Consider the following 27,007-nt stretch of genomic DNA (forward strand, 5'->3'; position numbering starts at 1 on the left):
GAGATGCTATTGGGGATTGAACCTGTGACCTTCTGCAGGCAACGGCGGATGCTCTACCCCTGAGCTACAACCCTTCCCCAACTCTTACCTGAAAGGAACCCAAGCCTAGCTCAATGTACAGCCTGGCGACCATCCCAATGCTCTCTGGAAAGAAGGCAAAGATGATGTAGTGAGCCCCAAAGAGAGGGATGAGCAGCAACGTCGATTTTGCTAGTCTCCTGAAAGAGAGAGTGTGGATGTGATATAAGTTCAGAAAAGGCTATGCAGGTGTTTCCTGTGAAATGACCTGGGGGTGGGCAGCCAGAGATGACTCAGGTGGCAGTTTGCTGACAGGGTTCTGCAGGGCAATACAAGGTTTCTCAGGCAGGGGAGGTGCTTCCAATGTGGAAAAGACGTCCACAGAACACTGGGGAGGTAGTGGTGGGTTAAAAAATGATGGCAGGGGTTCTCATTCATGGGGAAGGTGTATGTCGCTCCTACATCTTGTAATCTGAGTTTGTACCCTCTGTGCTTTCTGTTCTGCCATTTTCTGAGCTCTCTGAGACTTTGGAGAAGGGGGGTAAATGCTGTCCAGAGACTGAATCTGTTAACCCTCTCTTTTCTCGTGTTTCTTCTCCTAGCTCAGGGGTCAGCAATGTGCAGCCCACGAAGTCCGTTTTACCGGCCCACGAGCCACCCGCAAACCGAGCCACCCGCTCGGCAAGTCCGCAACGTGGCATGGGGACTTGCCGAGTGGCACCAGAAATGGCAGCTGCGCATGTGCAGATACCAGAAATCGCGTCTGCGCATGTCCAGACGCTGAAAATCGCTTCTGCACAGGCACAATTTTTGGCATGCACAGAAGTGATTTCTGGCACCGTGGACATGCGCAGATGCAATTTCCGGCATCGCGCTGCGCCAGTCCGGCCCACGGACAATTTCCGTGGTAGTGATCCGGCCCATGGCCAGTAAACCTTGCCAACCCCTGTCCTAGCTGTTCCCCATTCAATATTTCCCAGCTTCTGCGATCTGAACTATGTCCCTCTGCGAACCACTGTACCCAATCTATACTGTCCTCCTGCTCCTGGGAAGATTCAGGATCCGAATCAGGAGTAGGGGGAGATTCCCACCATTCCTCCTCAGCATGGTCCCTGACACTTAGGCATGTTTACTCAGCAGCAAGCCCTATTGGTATTCAAGGTTCAGGCCTGGTGGTGGTAGTGAGCTGCCCTTGGTGTCCCACCTATGCACAGAGTGGGACAGGGACAGTTCAACCTTCCTCCTGCTTCATGAATCTGCCCAACTAGCACATAAGCCACAACTTTGACAGAAATCTGCTTACAGTGTACAGCAGGGACAGAGAACCTGTGGCCCTCCAGATGCTGTTAGATTGCAATGTCTACATCCCTGATCTTTGGCCATGTATTGGCTAATGGGAGCTGAAGCTCGTCAACATCTGGACGTCCACAGATTGCTCACCCCTGGTGTATGCTGGACAATCGGGGTCTAACCTCCCCGGCTCGTGAGGATGGAAGGTTTGGCCACTTACACAAAATGCCTTGTGTGCCGTCCTCCAGTCTTTGAAGATTTCAATTTCTGCACCAAAATCCGGATGACGTTGAGAAAGATAGCAAAGTTCATCTAGAGAGACAAGAGGGAATCTCAGCATCCACCAAAGCTTAGTAAATACATTTCCAGGTCGCATTAGTTTACGAGAAATAACCTCGGATTGTATCCAAATGAGAGAAACAAGTGTAAGATACAGCCCTTCCTCTCTATGAAATCTAAAACAAGAGGGTCGATTTGGAGAATATTTCTGATGACAAGAAGACAACCAAGTACCTAGAGGGGTGGTGGTCAGCTTTCTTCCACTCAAAGTCTTCAGCTGGAAGCTGGAAAACCAGTTATTGGGGTTGGTTTTTCTCTAGATCTCCTTTACTGAACAGTTCATGTGGGATAGATGACTGACAGGTAAAGGTAAAAGGGACTCCTGACCATTAGGTCCAGTCGTGACTGACTGACTCTGGGGTTGCGGAGCTTATCTCGCTTTATTGGCCGAGGGAGCCGACGTACAGCTTCTGGGTCATGTCGCCAGCATGACTAAGCCGCTTCTGGCAAACCAGAGCAGCGAACGGAAACGCCGTTTACCTTCCCACCGGAGCGGTACCTATTTATCTACTTGCACTTTGCCGTGCTTTCGAACTGCTAAGTTGGCAGGAGCAGGGACCGAGCAATGAGAGCTCACCCCATTGCGGGGATTCGAACCGCCGACCTTCTGATCGGCAAGCCCTAGGTTCTGTGGTTTAACCCACAGCGCCACCCGCGTCCCTTTAGATGACGGACAAGTCCCCTGCAAACCCGCAAGGCCTTGATTTAGTAACACAAATGGTTCTGTTGCAAGGGGTTGTCAAGGACATTCTGCATGAATGTGGAATCTAGGTTTTCTGTGGTTCAAAGCTGTGTACCCAAACATCTGGCTAAGCAACCATAATTTGTAAAGGTAAAGGTAAAAAGACCCCTAACCATTAGGTCTAGTTGTGACCGACTCTGGGGTTGCGGCGCTCATCTCGCTTTATTGGCCGAGGGAGCCGGCATACAGCTTCCAGGTCATCTGGCCAGCAGGACTAAGCCGAACCAGAGCAGTGCACGGAAATGCCGTTTAACTTCCCGCCGGAGCGGTACCTATTTATCTACTTGCACTTTGACGTGCTTTCGAACTGATAGGTTGGCAGGAGCAGGGACCGAGCAACGGGAGCTCACCCCGTCGCGGGGATTCGAACCGCTGACCTTCTGATCGGCAAGTCCTAGGCTCTGTAGTTTAACCCACAGCGCCACCCGCGTCCCAGCACCATAATCTGTACATTCAGCCAAAATAAACAAACACCTCCATCCACGGTAATCAGGGAGCTGTGTACTTCCTCAGCCAAATCAAACAGACAAAAATTGGGGGAATTCCTCACCCTGACTGAGCAATGTCCCACTTCATAGAGAAGGAGGGACCTGATCCAGCAGGCTCTTCTTAGGTTCTTAACATCTCAAAGGGCGCAAGGGTGGCACACAGCCCAGTGTCCCCCCAATGACTGACAACAATTGCTGGGCTTTCTGTTTTTCAAAGCGTTCATTTGATCAAAAGGAAAACTCACTATGACAGTTAATAGGATGGGTCCTTTGATGATCCAGAGGACTGCAGAGCTCTCCTCATCATCATCCCAGCATCTGAAACAGCCAACAAAAAAGAAACAAATTATGTCTATTACCTTGAAAGAAGAGACTTCCTCCACCTCTTTGGCGATCTGATGACTATGTTGTGCTTTGTACTTTGGTACAAAGTGGTACTTTGGTTCTCAAACGCCTTGGTGTTCCTGTTTGTGAACTTTTTTCGGAAGCCAAACATGCTCCATTTTGAGTGCCACGCTTCCTTTTCGAGTGTTACGCTGAGGCCTGTATGTTTTTGCTATTTATTTTGTGTTTTTGTTTTTGTGGCTCTTTTTGTTCGTTTTTGTGACTGTGCAGAACCCAGTTCAGCTACTGATTGATTGATTGTGTGACTGCAGTTCATTGTTTATTGCTTTCATTTTATGGATCAGAGGTCTCGTTAGATGGTAAAATTCAGGTTAAATTGCTGTTTTAGGGGTTGTTTTTAAAAGTCTGGAACGGATTAATCCCTTTTGCATTACTTTCTATGGGAAAGCATGTGTTGGTTTGGGAACGCTTTGGTTTTGGAACGGACTCCCGGAACGGATTTAGTTTGAGAACCAAGTTACCAATATATACCAATGTAAAAACCCTTCCTTCTTGTCCCAGCTATCAGTCCCTCTTAATATTTCTGCTTCCTTTAACACAAGAATCAGTACCAGAGAGAGGTAAGAGGTTTAGATGACCGGCTGTGTGAGATGTAAAACTGAAGTCAAGTACAACATTCCTACAGTGGACATATTAAGGGATGTTTTCTACCACTCAGGAGAAGACTTCCTGTTTCCTCCTGAGCTGGGACATGTGACTTCCATTACATGTGACTTGAAGAGGGTGTGGTCTGTTGTACTAGCATGGAGGAGCACACGACCTCCATGTTCAGATCAGTGTGTCTTCTCCATTTTGTACGTTGCTGTGTGTTTGGAGAAGTGACTGCTTAGTCGCAGTCACTTGGGACTAACTTCTTTATGGAATAGTTCTAGTTGTCATGTAACCTAAGCCTGTCTTCAGGGATATGTCTGTGACCCTGAATGAATCTGTGAGTAAACTACTTTTATACAGTGGTACCTCTGGATGCGAACGGGATCCGTTCCGGAGCCCTGTTCGCATCCAGAAGTGAACGCAACCCACACCCGCGCGTCTGCATGTGTGCGGGTCACGATTCGCCGCTTCTGCACATGTGCGTGACGCCATTTTGAATGTCTGCGCATGCGTGAGTGGCGAAACCCGGAAGTAACGCGCTCTGTTACTTCTGGGTCGCCGCTGCACGCAACCCGAAAATACTTATCCCGAAGGAAGCTACTTGAACCCGAGGTATGACTGTATTAACGTTAATCAGATTCTTGTGTTTATTCTTTTTAAGAGGGATTAGAAGGGATTTTACCAGGAAGGAATCTTTAATAGTAAGACTCAGATGAGTCAGCAACAAGCTGATCACTGCGTAATTCAGAAAGGGGGATGTTTGGAACTCTGCTAGAATATGGAACTTGCTAGCACAAGTTAGGAAGGATATCATTAAATAACGTATCCTCTCCTGCCTCCCTAATCATCACCACAAACTGATCCATCTAGCTCATTGTTAGCACCTCTCAAGAGTTTCAGAAATGGGACCTCCCTATGTCAAAATGTTGGAGATCAGACTAGGAACCTTCTCAGAAAGGAGGTCCTCAGTGCTGAGCTATGTCCATTCCCCATTCTCAATTCACAGTTGTTGTAGTGCCCTAAATTAGGGATGGATAAATTGGTCCATTTCACTTTGTCTTCGTTTCTCTTTTTACATAATTCTTGAATTCAGCCCTCTGCATTTTTGCAGTAATTGTTGCATTAAAAAAAATTCTCGTGAAAATTTGTCAGACTCATAGTGCAAATTTCTCCTTAGTATCACATTTTTTGTATGCGTTTTTGGCTGATGTACCAATTCCTGCAGGCAATGTTTCATAAGAAAATGCATTTTATGTTATTTTTATAATATATGTATTTTAATGCACATATTAAATGCATCTTCCCTAATATGTCCATTTTTGTATACATGGTTTGTGCACAAAACTGCATTGCAAAATTCAGAGAAGTGCAGATTTTGAAGAATAGCTGCGTCTTGGTTGGATGAATTTGTCTTTAAATTGCAAGCAAACCTGAATAACACCTCCCCTTATCACTTCCATTAATTTAGCCTCCGGGGACCCTTGTTCCCCCCATTTTAAAATTTCAGCATTTAAATTTCTGAGACTGAATGAAAACTTGGAACGTCTCCCTGTAATCATTTTGTGAAAATCTAGCAGTAAAATAAATAAACAAATCACCCAGTATTCTGTCTGTAAATCCTGCTCAAGATCCATATCATTGTTATGATCACTGGTGCTCCTGAAACAAAGGGGAGAAAGCAGATTAAATAACAGTCATAGGTTAAAATAAAATAAAATAGAATAAAATCAAGATATAAAACCACATAAAAGATATAAAACCATGATAAAAAGATAAACAACAAGCCAATAGACCCTCCCCCCCCCAAAAAAAAACACATTTTAAAAGGGCATAGGATGTAGCTCAAGTCAGGCAAAGGGCTGGTTGAAAAGGAACGTTTTTGCCTGGCGCCTAAAGGTGTATAATGAAGGTGCAAGGCAAATTTCCCTGGGGACAGCATTCCACAAATGGGGAGCCACTGCAAAAAAGGCCCCTTCTCGTGTTGCCACCCTCTGGATCTCTCGTGGAGGAGGCACATGAAGACGGACCTCAGAGGATGAACTCAGGGTCCAGGTAGGTTTATATGGAAAGAGGAGGTCCTTGAGGTACTGCAGTCCTGAGCCATTTAAATGAGGAGAGGGAGTTCCCTGCACTCCAACCTGAACTCCTTGGAGTAAAAGGTGGACTATACTATACAGTGGTACCTCAGGTTAAGTACTTAATTCATTCCGGAGGTCCGTTCTTAACCTAAAACTGTTCTTAACCTGAAGCAGCACTTTAGCTAATGGGGCCTCCTGCTGCTGCTGCACTGCCGCTGCACAATTTCTGTTCTCATCCTGAAGCAAAGTTCTTAACCCGAGGTAATATTTCTCGGTTAGTGGAGTCTGTAACCTGAAGCATATGCAACCCAAGGTACCACTGTAATCAGTCCATCATACCCTTGCCATTTATTTCACAAAAAATGAAAAGAGGATCTGTTTGATTCCATTTTCATTTGTCAAGAAATGAATGCACACACCTTAATCACAGGGCCGGATCAACAAATCCACTAAAACTCATCCAATGAATCAGCTATGCTTTGCTTAAGAAAGCCCTAATACACGCCTGGTAAATGAAATCGCGGACAGGAGTCAGAATATGGACAGTAGAAGGGAAAGGATTATGATTGTAAAAGAGAAAATATGTATTAGATTAAAGTATGCTATCTAATGCGGTAGAAAAAAAGGGTGGGAATCAAAACATCATAGAGATGGGTGAGAAGTAAAATTGCTAGGGGAAATACCCGTATTTTTCACTCTATAAGACGCACCAGACCACAAGACGCACCTAGTTTTTGGAGGAGGAAAGCAAGGAAAAAAATATTCTGAATCTCAGAAGCCAGAACAGATGCGCAGTGAAAGCAGCAATCCCTCTTGCTGTTCTGGCTTCTGGGGTAGCTGTGCAGCCGGCATTCGCTCCATAAGACGCACACACATTTCCCCTTACTTTTTAGTAAGGTAATTACTGAAGCTGATTTGTTTCTGAAAATTCTGAGACACGCCAAGGCAATTGGATGCAGAGAAGACATCTCCAAGCAATTTAAACAAGTGTCCCAAACCCATAGGCCAGGATAAGGTGTTTGTTTGCTTAACACAGTGGCATGCAATGTAGTTCTCCCTCTAGAATATTGGACTTCAATTCCCATCAGCACTGGCACAGCCAATGGAGAAGGTTGATGGAAATCGTAGTCCAACAAAATCTGGAGTTCATCACCCTTGGCTTGATGCAAAAACACCAAGTGTGCTTGCCGATCTTAGCAGGGGGTGGGAGGAAGAATTTGGGATCCAGTTCAGTTGGGTGAGAGGGAATATCAATAATAATAATAATAATAATAATAATAATAATAATAATACTTATATTATTTATACCCTGCCCATCTGGCTGGGTTTCCCCAGCCACTCTGGGCAGCTCCCAACAGAATATTAAAACCATGATAAAACATCAAACATTAAAAACTTCCCTAAAGAGGGCTGCCTTCAGATGTCGTCTGAAAGTCAGATAGTTATTTATTTCCTTGACATCTGATGGGAGGGCATTTCACAAGGCAGGTGCCAATACCGAGAAGGCCTTTTGCCTGGTTCCCTGTAACTTCGCTTCTCACAGTGAGGGAACTGCCAGAAGGCCCTCAGAGCTGGACCTCAGTGTCTGGACAGAACGATGGGATTTGAGATGCTCCTTCAGGTATACTGGGATGAGGCCGTTTAAGGCTTTAAAGGTCAGCACCAACACTTTGAATTGTGCTCGGAAACATATTGAGAGCCAATGTAGGCCTTTCAGGACCGGTGTTATATGGTCTCAGCGGCCACTTCCAGTCACCAGTCTAGCTGCTGCATTCTGGATTAGTTGTACAATGGTACCACGGGTTAAGTATTTAATTTGTTCCGGAGGTCCGTACTTAACCTGAAACTGTTCTTAACATGAGGCACCACATTAGCTAATGGGGCCTCCTGCTGCCGCTGCGTGATTTCTAACCCATCCTAAAGCAAAGTTCTTAACCCAAGGTACTATTTCTGGGTTAGTGGAGTCTGTAACCTGAAGTGTATGTAACCTGAGGTACCACTGTAGTTTCTGGGTCACCTTCAAAGGTAGCCCCACGTAGAGCACGTTGCAGTAGTCCAAGCAGGAGATAACCAGAGCATGCACCACTCTGGCGAGACTGAAAGTGTGTGGGCAGGTAGGGTCTCAGCCTGCGTACCAGACGGAGCTGGTAGACAGCTGCCCTGGACACAGAAGTCAAAGCTGTCTACTAACCCCAGCCAATCAGGATGAAACTCCATGCGTACTGTTTGTCCGACACAAAGGTCAGCATCAGTAGGGTTTGCAGATACATGCCCTCGACCAGCAACCAGAAGAAGTTGGCTAGGATGCTGAACTGGAAGAAAGCCACCGCAGACTTGCATGCCACCTACAGGACAAAACAAGGTTCATTTCAGACAAGGAGGTTCTTTCACCAGGTAAGGTTTTCTGCAGAGCAACATTCAAATGAGGGCTGCGACCTTTTTCTTCTCCTGGCAGGGATGATGATCATTATAAAATCATAGAATTGGAGAGTTGGATGGGATCCCGAAGGTCATCTGCAGTGTCGGATTTACGTATAAACTGAACAAGCTATAGCGTAGGGCTTAATTTTCCCAAAAAAATTAAAGGGGAAAAAACCTGGATGTACATTTCCAAAATATGAGATAAAATGAAATGAAATGAAACCTACATACAGCAACAGTGTTTTGTATTATGTAGGATCCTATGATGTAAGTAATGGCCCCACCAGCTAGCCTACTCCCTGAAATATCACTGGTTTGCTCATTTCTATATATAGGGTGCCTACATTCTGTTAGAATATTCCGTTCCACCTTAAGAGGAACAGGCATGGCTGTTGTGTGTCACATGTCTGTTTACACTCCAGCACGGCTTGCTGGGAACTTCCGTTTGTGTATAGCTATTGCTTAAGTTGCTTGCTTTTGGACATGAAGGGGAGAAGTCATGTTTTTCCTTTTGTCCTGATGTATGTTGATGCGCTGTGGGTTAAACCACAGAGCCTATGACTTGCTGATCAGAAGGTCGGCGGTTCGAATCCCCACAACGGGGTGAGCTCCCATTGCTCAGTCCCAGCTCCTGCCAACCTAGCAGTTCGAAAGCACGTCAAAGTGCAAGTAGATAAATAGGTACCGCTCTGGCGGGAAGGTAAACGGCGTTTCCGTGCGCTGCTCTGGTTCGCCAGAAGCGGCTTAGTCATGCTGGCCACATGACCCGGAAGCTGTACGCCGGCTCCCTCGGCCTATAGAGCGAGATGAGCGCCACAACCCCAGAGTCGGCCATGACTGGACCTAATGGTCAGGGGTCCCTTTACCTTTACCTATGTTGAATAAACTGCTTGTAAATATGCTTTACACAGCCTCTCCCTGCCACTTCTGTTGTGCATATACTCTGCTGAGTTGCGTGCCCAGCTTCTGAAACGTCTGAAGCTCTGGGTCGCAGATTCATGCTGCACCAAGGACTGGAGTTTGACCAGCACCTCAGCCGGTGGGCTGGAGCAAGCTGGGGGCTTGCCAATTGCTCCCGATTCCTTAGCAGCATCCCAACACATTCTGCACGGACTGGTTGCATGGCAACATGTGCAAATAGCTTGAGATACCTATTAGGTCCATAAATTACCATATAGCATATATTCAACACAAAAAACAGCGACAATTTGTTGTTGACAAAGGATAGCTGGACATATTAAGGGCCCCATTACCTTCAGTAGCTTAGGGCCTCATCAAACCTAAATCGGGCCCTCGTCATCTGAATCACAGCTAAAGAATCCTTGATGGTTGACTATCCAATCTCTGTTTGAAAACCTCCGAAGAAGGAGAATCAACCACCTTTCACTGTCAAACAGCTCATACAATGGGAAATTTCTTCCTAATACTCAGGCAAAAGTTGATGATGGATTGGGGGTGGTGAGGATTTTCCTAGTTAATCACTCACAAAAGAGTCTCTAAACAACTCACCAAAAAAATTAAGAGCACAAAGGAAGGGGGGAACTCATTCCATTCAAACCATTACAATGACTTTTAAATAGACTCAGCAAAACCTCGGCAGCAGAAAAATGGCCACAGGTTGTCGGTGATGGCACCAGGTGGACTTCCCTGGGGAGAGCATCCCAGCCACAGCTGGGAAAGGTTGGTAATGAAGCTTTCTGCTGACAGAAAGAACTTTTCCGCTCTTGAGAAAGTGATGGACTGGTTTTGCTTGGGACTAGTATTCTGCTCATGCTTCCAGTCTGTACATACTACCCCCTTTTTTTCCAGAAAGGGCAGTGGAGTCTCCCTGGTACTCTCACCTCACAAAGCGAACTGAGTTTGCCCCCAAGACTTCTTACCCACTAAGGAAATCAGGAAGCATGAAATGGCCATGTTGAATAAGGTCAAAGCCATCCTTTCCCCCTCATGAAAGCAAAACAGAAGCCATGTCTGAGAAACCTCGTAGTCCACTCCTTCTGCAAACACTAAGCTTTTGTTTCAGGTAGGTAACTCTGTTGGTCTGACACAGTTGAAATATATTTTTTAAAAAATTGTCCAGGAGCACCTTAGAGACCAACTAAGTTTGTTCTTGGTATAAGCTTTCGTGTGCTTATGGTATCTGAAGAAGTGTGCATGCACATGAAAGCTAACACCAGGAACAAACAGATCCTGAAGCTGAGGCTCCAATACTTTGGCCACCTCATGAGAAGAGAAGACTCCCTGGAGAAGACCCTGATGTTGGGAAAGATGGAGGGCACAAGGAGAAGGGGACGACAGAGGACGAGATGGTTGGACAGTGTTCTCGAAGCTACCAGCATGAGTTTGACCAAACTGTGGGAAGCAGTGGAAGACAGGAGTGCCTGGCGTGCTCTGGTCCAGGGGGTCATGAAGAGTCGGACACGACTAAACAACAACAAGTATATATATATACACACACACAAAGCTTTAGTGTAAAATATTATTTTCAAAAGTGGGTCAGATGCATACCGTTGACATCAGGCAGTGGTCCATGCTGTCGTCAGAGAACAAAATGGTGTCTTTGGTGAAAACGGCAGCTGCCCTCAGGACGAAGGAGACAAACAGATGCATGTGGATATAATTCCGTGTGCAGTGGAATTTCCTGGAAGGGGGCAGGAAAGCAGATTGTCAGTTTTGCAGGCTGATATAACCTCGCTGAATTGAGCTGAATTCTGCTTTCAGGGCACCTAAATGGTGGCTTTGGCTGCAGTTATGATAGGAAGGGCCACCAACTTGGGTATTTTTAAAAGAGTTAGGGGTGGGAGATTATGTCAATTTCTTTTCTTTTCTTTTTTAACATAACTTAATGAAATTCATAAATAATGTACAGCGGTACCTCAGGTTAAGTACTTAATTCATTCCGGAGGTCCATTCTTAACCTGAAACTGTTCTTAACCTGAAGCACCACTTTAGCTAATGGGGCCTCCCACTGCCACCGCCCCGCCGGAGCACGATTTCTGTTCTCATCCTGAAGCAAAGTTCTTAACCTGAAGCACTATTTCTGGGTTATTGGAGTCTGTAACCTGAAGCGTATGTAACCCGAGGTACCACTGTACATAATATACACACTCTTAATTCGACAAAAATGAAAACAACCATGTACTAATACTCTTCTTTGGATTCACAAAAAATTAAACTTAGTTTAAATTTATACACTCTCTTTTTTCCTATCTTTTTACTAACATAAAACAGACTTCCTATCATTTCCTGATGTATACTTTCTTTCTAGTGTTGAATGTACTTAACATTATTACCTTACTCTTTCTGTATTTTCTAATACCTTCTTACAGCAATTTGTACTCATTACCTTATTTCTTAACAATTATTTTGTTTAAAGTAATTTAAAGAAATTCTGTCAATTTCAGCTCCGCTCAGTTTCTAATTTTTCCAACTTTACGGTCCCTTCTCCACATTTCCACATCCGCTGGCGATTTATTTCTTTAAAAGACCTCATGAAGAATCACCAGCATTTTATTTTGAACTTCTCCTACTCCACACATGTGCAAAGCGATCCCCCCAATGCAGTGCATTTTTGTATGTTGTTTCAACCAGCATTTAAACAATGTTACTTACCTGTTGCCTCGTGTTTTCCAGTGTTTTAAAGCACTGTGTCTGAGTGCTTTATTCTCCCCCTGGATCTTTCCCCAGGAAAAACCACTCTTTAAAAGCTGAAGCACAACCAACGTCAATTTGATTTCCCCACGGATTGCCATTTGCTCCGACTCAGCACTAAAGAGTGGATTTTCCTGGGGAAAGCTCTGGAGCAAAAAGAAAGAATGTGAGTGAGTGAGCACTCAGATATGGAGCTTGAAAGTGCAGAGGGAAGTTAAATGTCGATAAGCCCTTATATGCACACTTGATCCCTACAATCTGCACCCATTACTTGGCTGGAGGAATGCAATGCAAAATTCAAAGAAGTGCCAATTTAGATGGCTGTGTTTAAGTTCTCATGGAGTTTTCGAAGGTAAAATTTAGGTAAGTTTACTTTTGAATCTTAATATCAGGGTCATGGGTTTTCGCCCCACCTTGAGCAAAAAAATAATAATCCTGCATTGCAGAGGGTGGACTAGATGGCCCTTGGGGTCCCTTCTAAATCTACAATTATATGATTCCATGAATGTGAATTAAATTTCTCCTCCATCTCCGTGTGGCACTTAGACTACATTCAGTCTTTATTTATCATTCATCTTGATTATCTTGTGGACCGTTTACATGCTGTCCTGTTCATTGTTCATTCATTCCACTAATAATAATAATAATAATAATAATAATAATAATAATAATAATAATAATTTATTATTTATACCCCGCCCATCTGGCTGGTTTTCCCCAGCCACTCTGGGCAGCTTCCAACAGTACACTAAAATACAATAACCTATTAAACATTAAAAGCTTCCCTAAACAGGGCTGCCTTCAGGTGTCTTCTAAAAGTTTGGTAGTTATTTTTCTCTTTGACATCTGGTGAGAGGGCGTTCCACAGGGCAGGTGCCACTACCGAGAAGGCCCTCTGCCTGGTTCCCTGTAACTTGGTTTCTCGTAGCGAGGGAACTTGGCGCTGGACCTCAGTGTCTGGGCAGAATGATGGAGGTGGAGACGCTCCTTCAGGTATACTGGACTGAGTCTGTTTAGGGCTTTAAAGGTCAGCACCAACACTTTGCATTGTGCTCGGAAACGTACTGGGAGCCAGTGTAGGTCTTTCAAGACCGGTGTTATATGGTCTCGGCGGCCAGTACCAGTCACCAGTCTAGCTGCTGCATTCTGGATTAGCTGTAGTTTCCGAGTCACCTTCAAAGGTAGCCCCACGTAGAGCGCATTGCAGTAGTCGCAGCAGGAGATAACTAGAGCATGCACCACTCTGGCAAGACAGTCTGCGGGCAGGTAGGGTCTCATCCTGCGTACCATCACTTCCCTAACCTCAAAGGAGTTTCTATTTTTAAAGTAGTTTTGTTGCACAAGGGTGACTGAGCTCTTTAATCCACTTTAAATGTGAAAAACTAATTTTCCAGTACACGTTTGAATTCCACCTGCAAAATTGTGGCAGTCTGAAGGTGCGCAGGGTTGTGATGGAGTCCAACGGAGCTATTCTGCTCCCCATCAAAGTCTGGCAAAGCCTACGTGATGCAGCTAAGCTATAGGCCCCAGAAGCACATGGCTTGAGGAAAACTCAAACGTATTATGGGATATATATATGTTAAGAAGAAGAGGGAAAGCAGTTTAGTTCAAATCCCATGGGAGGATGAGATAAGCGTAGAGCTGGGTGCTGTCTCTGAAAGGCACGTTCAGCACTTACCGGAAGAAGGTGAAGATGAGCAGCGCTGTAATGAGCGAAGCCAGAGAAGTTGCATAGCCTGTGGTGTAGACGTGCCAGAATGTTGAATAGTATGATTTCTGTGGAGGGAAAGAGAACATAAAGAAATGAAGGGACATGAGGAGGACACGTCTTTCAGAGTTAAAACCCCATTTCCCTTGGCAACCACGGAGGAGGAGGACATTGTGTAGAAGACAGAAGAAGAAGTGACATGGGCCAGGAGTTGGCTTCACCTGCTGAAGAGCAGCCAGAAGGAGCCTTCTGCAGAGTGACTCCACCTGCTGGTGATCAGCCTTCTTGCTCCTGAGGAGAACCAGCTGGCTCCAGCTTTCTTAAGCAGGGTTTCCAACCTCAGCCTGTTGCTGGAAACAATATTTGTCGTTCCTAACCAGACCTTGCTGCTTCTTGTGACCTTAGACCCTCAGCTTTCTTGACCACTAGATCATCTGACTACATGAACTGAGATACTCCTGACCTTAGTACAGGACTGAACCTTGTATACAGACTCTGCCTCCAGGCAATGCCCCCCTGAGATTTAGCTGGCTTCTCCCACCACTGAGCTCTGTTGTGACTGAGCAGCACAGGACTATGACAAGAAGACCTTCCCTTCCACGTTTGATGCACATTTGCTTGTTTTCATGCATCTAGGCTAAGGATGACCAACTTCTGCATTCAGTAGTTTCTCTTCTGTTCAAGGCTAGCTTCGGCATGGGCATTTGACCAAGGGCCAAAAAGACCCATTGCTAATCTGATCCCAATGATGCTTTGGACCACCAGCTGATGCCACCTTCAGAACTGCAGCACCCTAGCGATGCCCCTTCTTGTTGTCCCCACCAGTCACTTACTTCACCTCATTCTCCCAAAGTCATCCTAGGAAACTGAACGGGGGAAGATTCAGGGCACTTAATAGGGAACAATGGCCACATGCTCTTGGCCACCTGCCAGCCACGTTGCTCTGCTTTCTGGGCGAACAGGGCAAGGGCAAAGTGATGGGGAGGGCAGGCGCGGTGCAAATGCGCTGGCAGGAAAGCCACCAGCGTGTCTAGTTTTGGTTCAGATGTCGAAACAGGAGACTATTCGGTGCAGATTTAGAAGCTTGACTGACCTGATCTTCTGGCCCCTTTGTAAAACTCTCTTCAAACCCACAGGCGACTGGATATGGGGGGAATGGCTCCGACCAGTAAAGGCCTGGAGTGCAATTTCTGTGCAGGAACCCTGCGAAAAAATATCACAGTGAAGCTCTAATGTTAACACATCCTATCCTAGTACAATGTCGCCAGTAAATTGAGGTGGTAGTATCTGGAGAACCTAAAACACTAATGGGCATAAACCAGAGTGTTTGGTAGTTGGGGAGAGGGGCGGGGACCATATTTCATAAGATTTATACAACCACTTGATTGTAAAAAGCAAAACAAACCCCAGCTTACTAGGGGAGAGACTAGCTGGCCCGAGCCTTGCTGCTCCTCATCGCACCCTGGCACAGTGGGAACGGGAACTGCAAACAGTCAGCCCATAAGGTATCAAGTGACCTGGGTAGCCAATAGGGGGCTTGTTGGCCTTATATAATAACCCCTAGGCTTGACTCCCTAGTCTGAGCAACTCATCTGTGAGAGAAGATGCTCAGCAAACACCCCTCACCTGCCTGTTTTAAAACTTGACGGCCATCTTTTCTGAGGCCACCTCCTCAACCTCTATTTCCAGATGTTTTGGCCTACAACTCCCATGATCCCTAGCTATCAGGACCAGTGGTCAGGGATAATGGGAATTGTAGTCCAAAACATCTGGAGGGTTGCACATTGGGATGCCTGCTCTAGTTCCTTGTATCCTTGTTCATCTGCTCTGGAACCTGAAAACACCACCTAGACTAAACACGTCTAGCTAAAAACGTTTAAGGGATAATAGTTAAAAGGTCAGTAAGCTACAACAGAATCAAATTGCACACCCACCCCACACACAAATCTTTAAAAAAGCAGTACATAAAAACACTAAAAACAATGATATATAATGAATTGAAAAAATGTTTAAAATGACATTTGGAAAAAAAAAAGAAGCATTTCTGTTAGGGATTGTAGGACAAGACATGCCAAGAAAAGGACTTATTTATGTATACTACAACAGTGGCAAGAGTCTTGATAGCACAAGGATGGAAGAACGAGGAAATCCCAACAAAAGAACAGTGGCAAGAAAAATTGATGAGCTACGCAGAGCTGGCTAAATTGACATACAAATTGCGGGACAAGGACAACTGTGACTTTAAGGAAGAATGGGAGCTTTTTACAATTTATCTAAAAAGACAACAAAATGAACTGGGCTGCTAGGCAGGTTTTGAATAAACATACACAAATTTGTTAGTTGATAACATGATAGATAGATAATGTAAGGGTATGTATAATTTTATAACATGCAGAGAATAATATATGCCGTAAATCAGAGAGAGGAGCTGAGGGAAGTCTCTTGGGGGAAGGGTTTGAAGGGGGGGAAGGGGAAAAATAATGAATATGATATGTTTTGATAATTTGCTATGTTGAAATTGTTAATAAAAACTAAAAAAAAACAAACAGCACTATTAAAATCGCTTTCCTTAAAAGCTGTCAGTTCCCAAAAGCCTGTCAGAATAAAACAGTCTTCATCTGCAGGAAGAGGAACAAGGAGGGAGCCGGTCTAACCACTCTAGGAAGAGAATTCCAAAGTCTCGGTGCAGCCACCACCGAGAAGGCCCTGTCCTGCATCTCCCCTAAAGAACTCAGAACCCAGGCAGAATGCTATGGCAGAATACCGCCCTCCAGATAGCCTGGGCTTAAGCTGTGTAGTTTTTAAAAGGACTCATGAAAACCCATCAGCATTTGAGACCTAATATACACATTAATTGATGCAATTTTGCCCTATTCATTTATTCATTAATTCATGAGATTCTCTACCCACCCTTCACAATAAGGTCCCAGGGCAGGTTAAAACAATATAAACATACAATTAAAACCAAATATTATTTTTTTAAAAATTGCACGCAGTCTAAGCTAATTCCCCAACTCTAATGCATTTTATGTTTTGTTTACTTTTTAAATTTGTTGTAAATGACTGAGATCCCCCCCCCCTCTAAAAATATTAACTGTCAGGGGTCCGTTACCTTTTTAGAAATGATGATAATATGATGATGATGATGGAAACAAAAATGTGCATCCTGGTCTGAATAACATTTGTGTATTTTTGCACACTTTTTTTTTTGAGAAACACATCATAAAATTTGAGGAAGTGCAAACGTCACAGGATAGCTGGATTTCAGATCACATCAGGATTTGCAAATTAGCTAGGTTCCTGTGAAGGTGAGAACAACTGAATTTGTCTCCAGTCTTCACCGTCACTGTATTTAAACTACACCATTTCCCTCTCCGATAAAAACTTTAAGAAAGAACAGGGAAAATTTATAATTTATTTAGGAGACCACTGTAAGCAGATGAAAACATCAGCAGGCTTCTAAACTCACTTGTAATGTAACAAATACTACGGACAATATGGATAGATATAAAATACAGATTATGATATAATATTCAGTTGAAAACGTTGACATTAGAACCCGCGGAGCGGATGGGGGGGAGGTCTCGAGATTCTGCGAAATCTCTGTGTACAGAAATGTATTTGGTTTTGTTATAAATCTATATTGGAAAAACCAAATAAAAATGAGTTTTTTTTAAAAAAATAAACCGCACCATTTCCCTCTCTGACCCACATGAGCTCTGACAGAGAGATACAAAGGAGGGAGATTTTTTTTTTTAAAAAAGGGTCTTGCCGTGTATGTTGGTGATTTCTTCAAAAAATCCTGGGCAGGCGAGCGTCACCGTCTCTCCAAAGGTAGCTTTGGGCCAGCAACTTAGTCCATCCCAAACGCCTGAACATCCTAAGGAGAAAACTCAGTGTCAGATTGAAGACTGCTACTATCCAGAATGATGAATAATGGCTTTACGGGGTCTAACAGAATAAAAGCCCGCTGGACCAAGGCAATGGCCCATCTATTCCAGCAGAGGCCACCCAGGTTACTGCTGCATCTTGGGGAATATTTATATAGGATAGGGCTCATTACCTTTAAAATCTGGTAAGAGAGTTTCGTTTTCCACCAAGCATCGACTCTCATCTTTCATAAGCTGTTGAAATATTCTGCATTCTGGGTGGATGGAAGCCACCTGAGATGAAAGAAAAACAATGAATAAAAAACAGAAAAAAAATAGTCAAGTACACAAGTTTGTTCAAAGGATACAAACAGTAATTTGAATATTCTATACGCCAGGTTCTCAGAAAGAAATACATTTATTATCCTTCTTTCTTTCTTTCTTTCTTTCTTTCTTTCTTTCTTTCTTTCTTTACAGTCACTTTCTTTCTGTTCTGGAAAACTAGTTTGAATCCCTGCTTTATTAGTTGACTTCCCTCTGTCTCTTTGCAGCTCCAACACTTCTCTTAAGTGACAAATATTCTGTATTCATTTATTAAAATCAGTTGTTTTTTTCATTATATCTGTGAGATTAATTGAAACACAACCAAGTATTGGTTTTGGAACCATATTTAGCCAGGCAGTTTTTAAAGCAATCCCATTCCTTTTTCACCTTGTCGCCTGCGTGTATTTCTTATTTTCATTGAACAACCTGCTTTTATTGATAATGTTAATGCTTTATATCACAAACTGCTTAGTAGTTTTTAGCATTGGGGAAAAAAAACAAGCAGTATATAAATTTTGTTGTTGTATTTCTTATTTTCATTGAACAAAATTTATATACCGCTTGTTTTTTTAATAATAATAATAATAATAATAATAATAATAATAATAATAATAATTTATTATTTATACCCTGCCCATCTGGCTGAGTTTCCCCAGCCACTCTGGGCAATTCCCAATCAAGTGTTAAAAAGATGATTGAAATCAAAGCGTCTGAAAAGAGAGAAAACACACGTAATGTCTGCATGTCTCGATAGACCTGCCTTAGCAAAACTGTTTTAGGCCAGTGCAGAAAAGAATACAGCAAGGTTTCCTGCCTGGTCTCAAGAGGCAGGGAGTTCCAAAGGGTATGCTAGTGTTACTCACTGGATCTTTTCAACAAAAGAACTAAGCTTCTTCTTGGACAATCTTCCCAAGGGTCATGTGGTGGCAAGGGGAGGTCCAGAGTCAAAAGTGGGTGTGGCCAAAGGAAAAAAGTGGGAGGAGCTGTTGTTGTTGTTGATTAGCCGATTAGTCATGTCCGACTCTTCGTGACCCCCTGGACCAGAGCACGCCAGGCACTCCTGTCTTCCACTGCCTCCCGCAGTTTGGTCAAACTCATGCTGGTAGCTTCGAGAACATTGTCCAACCATCTCGTCCTCTGTCATCCCCTTCTCCTTGTGCCCTCCATCTTTCCCAACATCAGGGTCTTTTCCAGGGAGTCTTCTCTTCTCATGAGGTGGCCAAAGTATTGGAGCCTCAGCTTCAGGATCTGTCCTTCCAGTGAGTCCTCAGGGCTGATTTCCTTCAGAATGGAGAGGTTTGATCTTCTTGCAGTCCATGGGACTCTCAAGAGTCTCCTCCAGCACCATAATTCAAAAGCATCCACTCTTCGGCGATCAGATTTCTTTATGGTTCAGCTCTCACTTCCATACATCACTACTGGGAAAACCATAGCTTTAACTATACAGATCTTTGTTGGCAAGGTGATGTCTCTGCTTTTTGAGATGTTGTCTAGGTTTGTCATCACTTTTCTCTGAAGAAACAGGCGTCTTTTAATTTCGTGACTTCTGTCACCATCTGTCGTGATCATGGAGCCCAAGAAAGTAAAATCTCTCACTGCCTCCATTTCTTCCCCTTCTATTTGTCAGGAGGTGATGGGACCAGTGGCCATGATCTTAGTTTTTTTTTATGTTGAGCTTCAGACCATATTTTGCGCTCTTCTCTTTCACCCTCATTAAAGGGTTCTTTAATTCTGCCTCACTTTCTGCCATCAAGGTTGTGTCATCTGCATATCTGAGGTTGTTGATATTTCTTCCGGCAATCTTAATTCTGGCTTGGGATTCATCCAGCCCAGCCTTTCGCATGATGAATTCTGCATATAAGTTAAATAAGCAGGGAGACAATATACAGCCTTGTAGTACTCCTTTCCCAGTTTTGAACCAATCAGTTGTTCCATATCCTGTTCTAACTGTAGCTTCTTGTCCCACATAGAGATTTCTCAGGAGACAGATGAGGTGATCAGGCACTCCCATTTCTTTAAGAACTTGCCATAGTTTGCTGTGGTCGACACAGTCAAAGGCTTTTGCGTAGTCAATGAAGCAGAAGTAGACGTTTTTCTGGAACTCTCTAGCTTTTTCCATAATCCAGCGCATGTTTGCAATTTGGTCTCTGGTTCCTATGCCCCTTTGAAATCCAGCTTGCACTTCTGGGAGTTCTCGGTCCACATGCTGCTTAAGCCTGCCTTGTAGAATTTTAAGCATAACCTTGCTGGCATGTGAAATGAGTGCAATTGTGCGGTAGTTGGAACATTCTTTGGCACTGCCCTTCTTTGGGATTGGGATGTAGACTGATCTTCTCCAGTCCTTTGGCCACTGCTGAGTTTTCCAAACTTGCTGGCCTATTGAGTGTAGCACCTTAACAGCATCATCTTTTAAAATTTTAAATAATTCAGCTGGAATACCATCACTTCCAATGGCCTTGTTATTAGCAGTGCTTTCTAAGGCCCATTTGACTTCACTCTCTAGGATAACATCAGTAAATTCCACCCCCCAGGGAGGAGGGCTTCTGGGTGGGGGTTGGGACCATCAAATTTGAGATAGTGAAGAATTGCAGAGCATCTAACCTTGACCCTAACACAAAAAAGAAAAATGCGAGGAGCTACCCAGACCAAAATAGATTTGTTTTTATTCCATTTTAGACCAGGAGCAGATAATTTTCTTCTTTCCCTTAGTATGTGTGTGGAGGGGGAGGGATATTAAGTTACACCCCTCCCCCCCCCGAAAATAGCACCTCTCTTTATTGGGAAAAAAAGAAGCACTTGTAAATGGCTATCATCATGCTGTCAATGGAAGCGCCTGAAAATAAATAAAATAAAACCAGACAGTGCAGGGTTTTCACACGGCGACGGGCCAAATGAATACCGACTTCCAACAACGGTAGCAAAAAAATTATTACTCTGAGAAGGGCAATGCAATTTGCATTTCAAAAGAACCTATTCAGAGCTTGGACTGGAATCTAATTTGTATTCTCCCCCACCTTCTCCTTTGACTGTTTCAGATGCTTTTCAAGAACTGTAATCATGTGAAATTGTTTGCTGTTGGGATACTTTTATGCTGGCGTTTCGAAGGAGCCAGAGATAGAATTAAGATGCAACAGTTCCATTCCCCCTGCCCCCCCCCCCGGTTTTTAATATAGAATCCTCTTTCTGAGATCACAAGGAACTTCTTAAATTCAAAGGAGAAATGAATGGGAAATGAGGTTGTCGGATCTTTGGCCTGACCTTAATCAAGGGTCCCCAATTTTTTGGGGGGAGGGGCTACTTGGTTGCAGAAACTCAGCCCCAGTGCCCCCTACCTTATTAAAAGCACTATTCAGAATAGCAGAACAGAAGATAATGCCACAATTAAATTCAAAACAGCCACAAATAATGGCACATTTATTCAGAATTCAATTAAAACTATTCAGTTTGATTAGTTCAACAAAACTGATTAACTTCATTCAGTGATACCATTTTTTTTTCAAAATCTTGCCGTCGTTTACACCTCCAGTGCATACCGTCCGATATTTCTCAGATGAAAATAGGGATATTCTATTCTACATCAGGAAGTTTCTTTCCTTGTTTGATCTCCCACACACATAAATGCCATATACACAATTACATCCGTCACCTTGAGCCAACTGCAACCTCTCCACCTCACCTACCTCACAAGGTTGTTGTAAATAAAAAAAAACCCACAAGGGAATGATCGTGAACAACACCTTCAACAGATAAATGGAAGGATATAAAATTTGAGCTGTAAGCTGCCCTGAGTCCCTGTCAGCGAAAGACTGTGAGAATGATCAGGAACATACCTGAGAGTAAATCCTACTGAATTCAATGGAACTTAGTTCTGGGTAAAATTGCTTGGGATTGCAGTGTAAGCCTGCCCAGTTTTTGCCCAGTTACCTGAGAGTAAGCTCTGTTGAATACAATGGGACTTACTTCTGAGTAGACATGAAAAGGTTTTCAGTGTAAGGATCCATTTACAATAAAGGAATAAACACTCCATGCATTTCCTTAAAAAAAAAAATAGCTGGCTGCGGAAGCACTGCAGTTAAAGAATATAAAGTGGATTGCTTTATAATTTTTCTTCAACATTATAAGAAGGGCTTCGCATGCCATTCATTTGGTGTGCTTTATTTTCAGTATAAACAGGAGTCGGTATTTCCATCCGCACCGCTTTTAGTTGTTCTCTGAGGTGTGGCGGGGAGGAAAAAGGAAAAACAGGACATTCAGGGATCAAATCAGAAACCAGGATCGCTTCTGTAATTCTGGGAAAATATGGACATTTGGAGGGTCCCTGCTGCCCCCTAGGCAGTGCCGGATTTACCTATAAACTAAACAAGCTATAGTTTAGGGCCCCACTCTCTTCGGGGCCCAAAAAAAATTAAAGGGGAAAAAAAACTAGATGTACATTTCCAAAATATAAGATAAAAAAACCAATAAAATAAAGCCTACATCCAGCAACCATGTTTTGTGTTGTGTAGGCTCCTATGATGTAAGTCATGGGCCCCGCCTGCTAGCCTGCTCCCTAAAATATCACTGGTTTGCTCATTTCTATATATAGGGTGCCTACATTCTGCATGGACTGGTTGCATGGCAACGTGCAAATGGCTTTAGATACCTATTAGATCCATAAATTACTATATAGCATATAGGTAAAGGTACCCTTGACCGTTAGGTCCAGTTGCGGATGACTCTGGGGTTGCGGCGCTCATCTCACTTTATTGGCCAAGGGAGCCGGCGTACAGCTTCCGGGTCATGTGGCCAGAATGACTAAGCCGCTTCTGGAGAACCAGAGCAGTGCACGGAAACGCCGTTTACCTTGCCGCCGGAGCGGTACCTATTTATCTACTTGCACTTTGACGTGCTTTTCAACTGCTAGGTTGGCAGGAGTAGGGACCGAGCAACAGGAGCCCACCCCGTCTTGTGGATTCGAATCGCCAACCTTCTAATCGGCAAGCCCTAGACTCTGTGGTTTCGACCACAGTGCCACCCGCGTCCCTCTTACATAGCATATATTCAACACAAAACAGTGACAATTTGTTGTTGACAAAGGACAGCTGGACATAGAAAGGGCTACCTTCAGTAGCTTAGGGCCTCATCAAACCTAAATCCGGCCCTGCCCTTAGGTAATCCCACAAATTAATGTGGGAAAACGCTGAACCGAGTTTGAGAAATGGAGATGTTGTAACTGACCAGGTTCATTCCTCTCAGCTCCCCAATTACAGTAAGAACAGGGTTCGAATCCTCACTCTGATATGAAGCTCACTGAGTTAGCTTGGGCCACTCACTGTCTCTCACCCTAACCTACCTCACAGGGTTGTTGTGAAAATAAAGTGGAGAGGGTAGAACCTTGAGTTCCTTGGAATAAAAGGTGAAATATAAATGTAAGAAATAACTATTGGGGATTGTTCTAAGGCTGAGCAGAATGTTACCTTTAAATAACTTTTAGCTTGAAATTGTTGGACCAAGTTTTTGCCCAAACTGCTATCTCGTTTCACCTTTTATTCTATTGCCGTCACTCCTTGGTTTGTGGTCCTGGCTATGCCTAGATTTGATTTGGTTCCAAATTCATGTTCTATTCTGTGGTTCTGCATTCATCAAGGGAAATCTCACACTGAAACAGTTACTTCACCTGGGTCTCCCCTGCCGGATGAGAGAGATTCTTCTTACAGGACTATAATATACATATTCAGTATTCATTGCCTTGATCTTTCATCATTACGTTAATTGCGCCTGGCAAATCAGTTTTAAATAACCAGGAATTAAAATAAAGTAGAACATCTAATTAACACCAATGCCGAAAATATCAACCTTGCTCCGAGATCCATGAGGGCTGAATTACTGGAGTCGGAGATCAAAGTCCTGACTGTTAAATATATCCCACTTCTTAAAGCTGAGCTTTAATAATAGACGACGGCTCATATCAATATGTAAATGTGTTCTGCACAAGAGCATTGGCCCTGAATTTCACCCAAAGCAAAATGTTGAGATGGTTTAGGAAGGCAAGCAAAACAAGAAAAGGGGTGAAAAATAAATTTGTGGGTGTTTGGGTATGTCTTGCACCTCCAGCTGATGTTTGATGCTTCTTCAACTAACACATCACTAAACCATGAAACTCACAGGTTAATGCAATAACAGCAGCAAGAATATTATTGGCCCAAAAATGGAAGCAAAAAGAATTACCAACGATTGAAGAATGGAGGATGAAGTTAATGGACTATGCAGAACTAGATAAACTAACAGGAAGGATTCAAAACCGACGGGACCAGAAATTTACTGGAGTAAATTTACGGACTATTTGAAAAGTGTTTGTGTTATCAGATGACGTTTGTAGGTTTGCAAGAAGTTTTGTGAGGAGTATTACTGGAAGTATTGCAAAAATGGAGAAGGGGAAGAATGATTTGTTAAGAGATGTAAAGGCAATATAAAGTTAAGAAATGCATAAGAAGTGGTTAAAATGGTGGATCATCAGAGGTGCTGATGGAAGTCTAAAAAGATTGTATAAGTGATAAATTTTGTGGTACATTTTATAGTTTATATGTTAAAATCAATAAAAATTATTTAAAAAAAATAAAAAAGAAACTCACAGGTTAAAGCTTACTGGGAAATGATATATAATGAATTGAAAAGGATGTTCAAAATAACTTTTATATATTAAAAAAAAAAAAACACCAGAAGCTTTTCTTTTGGGAATTATAGGGACAGAACTACCTAAATTGTATAGAAATTTATTTATGTATGCTACTACAGCAGCAAGAATGTTACTTGCCCCAAAATGGAAAGAGTCAGAAGTCCCAGAAAAGGAAGAATGGATACAAAAAATTATGGAATATGCAGAAATGGCAAAACCTACCGGAAGAATAAGAAATCAAGATAACAAACTTTTTAAATAAAAGAATGGGAATGGTTTATTGAATATTTACAGACAAATTATAAGCAGATAAAAACATTAGCAGGATTATTGTAATAGCCTGCAGTTTTAGAAGAGTATATATTTGCAGCAGATAATTAAATGAGCAAATTAAATGAATTTGGATAGGCAGAAGATATTTTTAAAAATAATTTAAGGAGCCGCAGAAAGAGGGGGAAGGAAGTCAAATTTGGAAATGTTGAATTGATTGTGAAACTAATGAAATGTATAAATGTGAAAAGTATAAATAAAAAAGTAAAAAATAAACCATGGAACTCACTAACACAAGATCTAGTGATAGCCGCTAACATGGAGAGCTTGAAAAGGAGGTAAGGCAAATTCGTGGAGGATAATAACAGGCAACAGGTCCATGAATAGCAACCTTGGAGAAACAGTAGCCAAGAGTTGGCTTTTGTGGGCTTTTCTGGTTCACCTCACCACTGTGGGCCACAGACGATTACCTAGATAGGCCTTTGGTTTGATCCAGGAAGGTTCTTAGGTATTTTAAGTAGAATTCTGTGGTTGATTTAAGTCTGGTGCTCATGTGAGACATCTGAGCGATGTCAAGGGTAGCAAAAGGAATTTTGATAAATTTAGTTGGACATGGCAAGAAGATGCCACATACTCTCATATTGTATATTGCCCAGCAAGACTACAATAAATACCAGCAGAATTTTGAAAGAGATGTTTGTGAATTTCTCCAGGTTTATGAAGCTGGCTTGTTTTAACAAACCATGGTTAAGATTAATCAAAGTTTAGGGTTCAGGCATGACAGTAAACTGTGGCTAGGGATGGGGATAAATTTCACGCAGTTCTCATTTCAAAGCGATCCTACCTAGTTTGCACTTTACAGAGCAATGTGTGTGCTGAGACACAACAGCCATCCTACAAAATTCACACTTCTCTGAATTTTGTAATGCAGATCTCCACTGACGGAATATGTGCAAACATGCTGGAGGACTGCATCATAAAAGTCAGAGGAGTGCAGATTCTGAAGGCGAACTGCATTTTTTATTTGTGTACATGGAAACCAAGCCTGATGAGGAACGGTTGAAGGAGTTGGATATGTTTAGTTTGAAAAAGAGGAGACCGAGAGGATAGCTGTCTTCAAATATCCAAAGAACTGTCCCATGGAAGATGGAGCAAGCTTGTTTTCTCCTGTTCCAGAGGGCAGGACCCAAACCAATGGCTCCAAGTTGCAAGAAAGGAGATTCCAACTAAACATGCAGAAAAACCTTTTGACAGTTAGAGCTGTTCAACAGTGGAACGGTCTCCCTCGGGGAAGTTGTGGACTCGTCCTCTGAGGTGTGTCTTGCCCCTCACTTTATGTCCCTTCCAATGCCAAGTCAAAACCAATTTTTTAAAAAATCAGACTTAAGAGTTGATAGCGATGAATTCCTTTCTGTGTTTTAACTCTGCTAATTATGAGAATTGTTTCAATAGCTGTGTTTGTTCTTCCTGCATTACTGGGATTAGGCAATGGCCTGGGACTCAGGCTCGGACTCAGAACCAGAGGAGACTCAGTCTGCACCGGATCCTTTGCCTCAGGCATTACCTGAACCAAGTCTGGGGCCTGATCCTGAAGAGTCCCAGTCTGCACAGGTTCCCCTGCAACAAACCCCAGCTGGGCCGAGTCAGGGGCCTGAGCTTGCCCTGGCTCCAGATGCGGGGATTACCTTGTTGCCTCCAGCTGGGCCATCACTTACAGCTGCTCCACTACCAGTTGGGTCAGGGGAGGCTGAGGCAGCCCCTGGGTCTAGTAACCCATCAACGTCTCCCGAACTGTAGAGACTGCAGAGACTAAGGTCTGAGAGAAGGAGAGACCTGAGTACTCGCAGGAGGAGGTGCTCGCCTTCGTGCGAGACAGGGAGGTGAGTCGTCGGAAGATCAGGACCAGCCATTACCCCATCAGAGATAAAAGGCTGTTGGACCCTGTCCCAGGTTGTGGGAGCAACATTGCTGTATGCCAGATCCTGCCTGAGATCCAGTACCTGTCCTTGCCTGGTTTCCTGCCTCGGGTCCTGCCTTGGCACTGTCGGATTGACTCCTAGCGGAACCTTCAGATTCTGGACCGATCCTGGACCGCATTTCACGGGTTACCCCGAGGCCCAGCACATAGATGACCCTTCCAGTTCTATGATGGTAAAGG

General features: G+C 43.5%; 1 protein-coding gene across 1 annotated transcript in view; it reads right to left on the reverse strand.

Annotated features, from left to right (window-relative positions):
* LOC310746251 (vasoactive intestinal polypeptide receptor 1-like) overlaps nucleotides 1-27,007 on the reverse strand; it is a 43,951-nt gene that overhangs the window by 11,461 nt on the left and 5,483 nt on the right. The window contains exons 2-11 of the mRNA XM_083580109.1: nucleotides 17,795-17,894; nucleotides 17,504-17,611; nucleotides 14,825-14,934; nucleotides 13,702-13,799; nucleotides 10,881-11,013; nucleotides 8,143-8,296; nucleotides 5,472-5,532; nucleotides 3,123-3,195; nucleotides 1,529-1,620; nucleotides 89-218 (exon numbers count right to left, since the gene is read on the reverse strand). Coding sequence (XP_083436235.1) covers nucleotides 89-218; nucleotides 1,529-1,620; nucleotides 3,123-3,195; nucleotides 5,472-5,532; nucleotides 8,143-8,296; nucleotides 10,881-11,013; nucleotides 13,702-13,799; nucleotides 14,825-14,934; nucleotides 17,504-17,611; nucleotides 17,795-17,894 — 1,059 coding nt within the window. The remainder of the gene's footprint in view (nucleotides 1-88; nucleotides 219-1,528; nucleotides 1,621-3,122; nucleotides 3,196-5,471; nucleotides 5,533-8,142; nucleotides 8,297-10,880; nucleotides 11,014-13,701; nucleotides 13,800-14,824; nucleotides 14,935-17,503; nucleotides 17,612-17,794; nucleotides 17,895-27,007) is intronic.

Source organism: Podarcis filfolensis, assembly GCF_964270895.1.
Source record: "Podarcis filfolensis genome assembly, chromosome: 12".
Taxonomy (NCBI): domain Eukaryota; kingdom Metazoa; phylum Chordata; class Lepidosauria; order Squamata; family Lacertidae; genus Podarcis; species Podarcis filfolensis.